The 6,178-nt window shown below is 34.8% G+C and overlaps 1 protein-coding gene across 4 annotated transcripts; it reads right to left on the bottom strand.

Annotated features, from left to right (window-relative positions):
• Nucleotides 1–451: 451 nt before the first annotated feature.
• On the bottom strand, nt 452–5,995 carry LOC129577069 (proton-coupled amino acid transporter-like protein CG1139). 4 transcript variants are annotated; one of them, XM_055463528.1, is made up of 11 exons: nt 5,435–5,995; nt 5,294–5,346; nt 4,346–4,562; nt 3,966–4,094; nt 2,972–3,158; nt 2,808–2,893; nt 2,440–2,608; nt 1,911–2,281; nt 1,504–1,679; nt 1,287–1,378; nt 452–1,209 (listed from the first exon to the last, which is right to left on the bottom strand). In XM_055463528.1, exons 3-11 carry the CDS (start codon nt 4,396–4,398, stop codon nt 1,033–1,035), a joined length of 1,440 nt encoding a protein of 479 aa, XP_055319503.1. In that variant the 5' UTR covers nt 4,399–4,562; nt 5,294–5,346; nt 5,435–5,995; the 3' UTR covers nt 452–1,032. The 4 variants fall into 4 exon arrangements, with proteins under 4 accessions (XP_055319503.1, XP_055319505.1, XP_055319504.1 ...); XM_055463530.1 differs by lacking the exon at nt 5,294–5,346 and having other exon boundaries at nt 5,728–5,995; XM_055463529.1 differs by lacking the exon at nt 5,294–5,346 and having other exon boundaries at nt 5,486–5,995.
• Nucleotides 5,996–6,178: the final 183 nt, after the last annotated feature.

Consider the following 6,178-nt stretch of genomic DNA (forward strand, 5'->3'; position numbering starts at 1 on the left):
CTTGCAGAGCAGTCCAAATCGCGAGAAAAAAAGAACAAAAATAATTTCAAACAATCTTTTGTTATGAAAGAAGTTCGCTATGGCGGAAGACTTGTTGAATTTAAAAAAAAATCTTATTCCGTTTGATAAACAACCGACCGATTTTCTATTTAAAAACCGCTTCGATGATTAATTGTCCATAAATACCTCCAAATATTCAAATACATGATTTGAAAGAATTAATCAATGCAAGAATATGCAAGTTCAAAAGATCCCCTTTAACTTAATTGTTCAATGGATGTAGAGACGTTTGACCCATTCTCATTCATCAGCTATTAAACGCTGTCAATAGAAAATCCTGTCAATTGAAAAGTCAGACCTCCAATTAAAATTATAATAATTTTTGTTGCAAATTTCAAAAATGTCGGCATTTCATCAAGAGTTGCGCTCTTACTCAAACAGAAGTAGAAAATAATTTTGAACAAGTGTTTGTTTGTTTTTATTGATTCATCGCTGCAATGTTGAAAATTGGTAACAATAAATTCTTGCTTAAAATTAAATAATAATTGATAATTGTAAAAATATGTCTTTAATTCGTTTTTTTTTTCTTCGATAATTTGTAATACAATTTATATACTATATTATTTATACATTAGGTTTGAAATTCAAGATTTCTTTCGAATATTTTCGTAATTCATTTTCATTCTTACTCAAAATCGATGCATACACTCGCAATTTCTAAATGTAACATTCTAAATTCGATTCAAATCAAACCTGTTTGATTGATGAGGTTCATATATTTGCTTCTTATTTCCTTACAGAAACATTTCGTACAAACAATCTTATACTTAACATCTATATTTATACATATAAACTAGTTCAAAACGAATTTTGGCAAGGAAGTGAAACAATTATGTTTTTGTATAGAATTATTATCACATACATGTATTGCCTATGGATTTATATTCAGAAATTCACAAAATATGAATTGATGCGAATGATGAAGAGCGGCAAAGTAGCCGGCACTTTGAATTACAATCGGCAAAACACAAATTAGTAATGATGATTGTTGCCATCGACAAAGAATGTGTGAATGATCTCCTTTAAGCTTGTGTATGTGCCGATGGTAAGGCCAGCCAATCCAATGATAAGGATCACCAAATTCTTAAGCAACATGATTGCCTTCGAGAACCCGGTCGTTTCTTTGTAGAATGTACAGTATTCAATGAGCTAATGGAGGAAAAGTAAATGAAATGGGGCTTGGAAAATTGAATTCTTTTTCCCTTCTATTTCAATAACCAACTCACCGCTGGGTAAGCCAATCCAAGTGCCGACAAACATAATGCACCAAATAACGAGATAAAGAGCTCAAGATTTGGAATGGCCACAGCCAACAGAACTGCAACAAAGAGAATCAACATGGATTAACTTTATACAAATTGAGGGCGAACGCGCGCGATATTCGCGTTGGAAACGCATGATTTCCAAATCGATTTTGGAATAAATTAACCGAATTTTACTTACACGTGACTAGAACGAGCAGTGTACGCACTACGTACTCCCAAAGTAATTTGTGTGGACTGTTTCCGACTTTTTTCACAACATAATCATTCCACGTGATATCGATGGCGACGTAGCAGGCCAATCCATGGGTAATGTAGATGCCAATTGCTAACATTCCCTTTACCAATTGGGCCAATCTGAAAATGGATGACAACTTTTAATTTAGACTTTGTTTTGTTCTAGTGTTGAACAAGAGTCGCAGTTTTTTCGGAATTAATTTCCAGTTTTACATCGAAAGTCTGACAATATTTCAAGTTTTAGATAGCATTTTGGTGATGCGAATTTGGAGTGTGTGTGAATTTCACACGTTTTCACCACTTTTGTATGACAGGTTCTGATTCAAATGAATTTAAGTGATTAATACGTACAGTTCATTTTGTGGCAAGTTAAGTGTGATTGATCCTTTGATGTCCACACCATACTTGAGATATCCAAAAAAGCCCATGCCAACGTATAAGAAAATGATTAGGATCATTGAACGATTCAAAACGCCGAAATTACCGCCGAAAGATTTTGGTGTTTTCATTTCATTTTCCAATGGCATAATCACGCCAATGGCTTCCAGTGCAAAGAGAACGGTGCCAAAGAACAGCGGAAAATTTCTAAGACTTCCGACTGCTTCTTTTCCTTCAACGGAAATTGGCTTTTCAAACAGATAGTAGCAGATAATGCCGAACGAAATGATTGTGATGACATTGGCAACGGATGAGAATGGTGCCAAATACTTCAAATTCCGTACCTAAACACAAAAGAAGAAGAAAAAAAAACGAGTCAGACAAAAATATCAGTTTAAAAATAAACTCATTTAAATACGAAGAATCTTGTTTTGTTTTTTTCAAAATAAAAATTACACTGAATAAAAAATTCGTAATAAGAAGAATGAATCCAAATACTAACCCAGTTAATTAAAATGAGAGGTAATAGAATGATGACCATAAATAGTCGTACATCGATTTCGTCATCGTAGAAATAGTCGACAATGTCTTTGATATTGGATGCGACAAACACGACATAAATGCAACAGGCACCCAGTTGATAGATGAGCAAAAATGCATTGGTGATATCACTAAACGCACGACAACGATCACAGCCACAATAACGAAAAAAAAAACAGTGAAGAAGAAGAGTTGATTTGAAAAAAGAAAAAATACAAGTTATTAACCTCGATGCTGATTGTTTTCAATGTCGACGGGTGTGTGATAGAGAGAGAGAGAGAGAGAGAGAGAGAGAGAGAGAGTATGTTACGAAGTAGGTCGATAACTTACACAATATATGGGGCAACGGCACGTCCCCAGCTTGGTCCCTCAAGCAATGCTGCTTCCACAATTGCTGGATAAGTTAAACTTGGGACCTGTTCAAACAACAAATAGCCCAACATAATACATAAGTTTGAAATTGAATTACAACAAATTTGTAGTCATTCAAGTACCTTTTTCCGTTTGCACAGTTCGTAGTGTGAGCGGAGCAGCATGTGAATGCAGTATGTGCAAATGATACCGATGATAATTGTGCCAACAAAACCAACGGCATAGCCGGAATTGAGGAAGGCATTTGGCATGGCCAGAATGCCAGTGCCTAATGAACCCTTCAGCAAATGAATCAGCGTATCATTGTTTCTGTTGCAAAATCCGAAAAAGGTAGAGAGAGAAAAAAACACGAAAATTATAGGAATTAATCTGTTTTCAATGGAACAAAATTGATTGTGATTTAAGACGATAAATTCAAATAATTGATTTAAATGAAAAGATTACATAAAATATGGTTTCATCCCACTAACCGGATGGCTTACATACTGTGAGTGAGTGAGTGAGTCAGTGAGTGAGTCAGTGAGTGAGTGAGTGAGTGATACATCCATTTTCATTAAATGTTGATCCATGTCATTAATGGCAGACAGTAAGAGATGTGCATTTACTAGAGCATCTTCATAAAACAAGCAATATAGTATGTTTGTTCTTTGTTTCAAATGAATATGAGCTACTTTAAATAAGCATGTATGTCCAAGTTATATAATGTTGAAAAGAAATGTATGCATTCAATTTTGTTTCGATTAATTTCGACATTGTTGCATGAATGGCTACGATAAATCGATATTTAATCATGAATTGAGTGTATTAAGAGCTAAATGTGTGGTTTTTCTTTCGTTTCTTTCTCAATTTGACTGATAATCAAAAATAATGATTTCGCCGAGTGATTCAATACTAATTGAAAATGCAGTTTTAACGATCATCATCATTCCAGTGTGTAAACAAACGAACGGAATTCATTTATCCTCCTTCTTATGTTATTATGACTGCAGTTGTATGTCATGACAATTAATATGCATATGCATTGAATCACTGTGCGAAAATGTCAAATTGCTTGTGTGTCCAATGCAACGGATTAATTCAACAAATTTTTTTTTTCTGGTTCCATTGAATACTCACGTTGTTGGATGTTCAACTTGACGATTTTTATACGGATCATATGGTTCTTTCTCAGACTGTGCAACACCACTTGATACTGGCCGACTTTTTTCGGTCAACTCGATGGTGTAATGTGTTTTTGTATCGATTCTGTAAAGAAACAATCGGATGAAATGGAGAGTTAATGAGGCGTATTCACGTTGAGAGTGTCAATGAACGGGAGAATTTATTGAATTTATTCCATACAAAAGACTTCACAAGAGAAGCAGTTCATAAGGTAGACAAAAATTGAATGCAAAAACCAAATTGGATACAAGAGGCAAAATATTTCGCAATACATTTTTCTTAAATATGTTTTTTCTTTCCAATTTTCAAGTTTTAAACAAAAAACAAATGCTTACCCTTTGCCTTCATCACTGACAAAGGCAATGTTACTGTGACCCGTTTTACTCATGATGTTCTGGATTCAAGCGTATTCTTCGCTTTTCTCCACCCGTTTATCTAGTTGATATTTGATATCGCTTTCCGTTTTTGGCTGCTGTGTTACGATCGTCCAAAATTGTACGATTGTCGTCGTCGCTGATTCGGTTGTCAATTCTTTTCGAATGCGTGATTTTTCTGATATTATATGTGATATACCATAACACAACACGTGTACGTGTTTGAAAGCGCATTTTCATTGATCAAGTCGATCGTATCAGAGTAGAAAAACACGATCATAGAAAAAGAAAGAGAAAAATAAAATGAATAAAAATAACAATTGGAACAAATGAATAGACATTAATATGGATGACGGTATTTGAAGTTCATATATGGCACAGAGAAGACGGAATGAGAAAAAAAAACACACCGCAAAGAAATGTGAATAATGATAATAATAAACAGTAATGTTTGTTCAATGATCGGGTGCTCGCGCTTTTGTGTTAATATGGCTATGACGCAGGTGCTGGACAAAAATATATCGTCCATTTTGCCATTAATGTAAACAGCAATTCATCTCCGCAATTCGATTTCCCTAGAATTCGCACTCGACACGCATACGAATGAGAAAAGCTTCGCATAAATTTTTATTCCGTTGATTTTGCAATGAGCTAAAGTTCAATAAATCGTCACATTTGCAGCATCGTGAACATTGTTCACTGAACAAACATCAATTGTCAACTGAAATGTTTTTTTGCAGAGGAGAAAAAAAGCCAACAAAGCGATAAAATTCCACTCAGATCAAACACTCGAAATTTAAAGAAAACATGTTTTCTTCCTACATAATTGAAATTTCACTCGTGTTTTTGCACAGCCTTTTATTCATTAACAAGATGAATATAATGAAACACTTGTGCCGGATTATGTACCTTGTTATTTTGTGTATGTGATAGCTTTTTGTGATGCGAATACAATTTTTTTTCTATTTTTTTCACGCGTGCAAATCAAGTGGAAAAAAGAGTAATTTGTACATTCGGTTTTAATCGATTTAAATCACAACGAGCACACACCTAATCGCTTCTGGCATATAAAATACGCATAGAATATGATATTTTATTTACACTTCATAATACCACCGATGGAACTGACCGCAAAGAGTGAGTGGTCGAGTCAGTTTGTCTCTCACAAATAGTCGAAAATGCATGCACTACACCGAACGACCCCAACGACCGAATCGATAATGTTTGTTCAGTGTTTTTTTGTCTCTGTACACTTGTTTGTTGTCACGCTTGTTTGCGTTTTTTTTTTCTCTACCAGATACATATCCAAGAAATTGCTAAATCACTCTCCTCTCTTTACCCACCTCCTTCTCTCTCACCACCTATTTCTGAACATCACACTCTCTTAACGACGTTTATTTGCAAATTAACCGAAAATTCACTATTTAAAACTTCCCCCGCTCTTTCGATCATTCACTACCCGAATCCATTCGATCAACTGACTGCGATCAATTGTACGGTGTATACTCTGTGTGGCGCACAGTTGTGCGCACAGCTATTTTTAGGTGCTTCGATTAATTCACATGCAATCGAGCTAATTTTTTTTTCAATTCATGCAATGAAACAAACAAAAAATTAACCAGAATTTCCAACCGTGTCATGCATACGATATACCGATGAAAAAAAAACACCAATTATTCTCCTCTGTTGTTCTAGTGTTCCGATTGTATACATATTAGGGTGGTCCAAACTGATTTTTCCAGGTAAGGTATGTGCTCCCAATAGCTTAAAATTAAATTGGGCTCAAATCTAGCT

The sequence above is a fragment of the Sitodiplosis mosellana genome, unplaced genomic scaffold, assembly GCF_009176505.1.
Source record: "Sitodiplosis mosellana isolate CC-2019 unplaced genomic scaffold, AAFC_SMos_1.0 Smas_scaffold_6197, whole genome shotgun sequence".
Classification (NCBI taxonomy): Eukaryota; Metazoa; Arthropoda; class Insecta; order Diptera; family Cecidomyiidae; genus Sitodiplosis; species Sitodiplosis mosellana.

Excerpts from the sequence above, each read along its gene's own strand:
- LOC129577069 (XM_055463530.1), bottom strand. The coding sequence starts at position 4,398 with ATGAGTAAAACGGGTCACAGTAACATTGCCTTTGTCAGTGATGAAGGC. Across the intron at positions 2,282-2,439 it reads CTCTCATTTTAATTAACTGG|GTACGGAATTTGAAGTATTT; the intron begins GTTAGTATTTGG and ends TTTTGTGTTTAG. Across the intron at positions 1,210-1,286 it reads TTGGATTGGCTTACCCAGCG|CTCATTGAATACTGTACATT; the intron begins GTGAGTTGGTTA and ends TTCCTCCATTAG.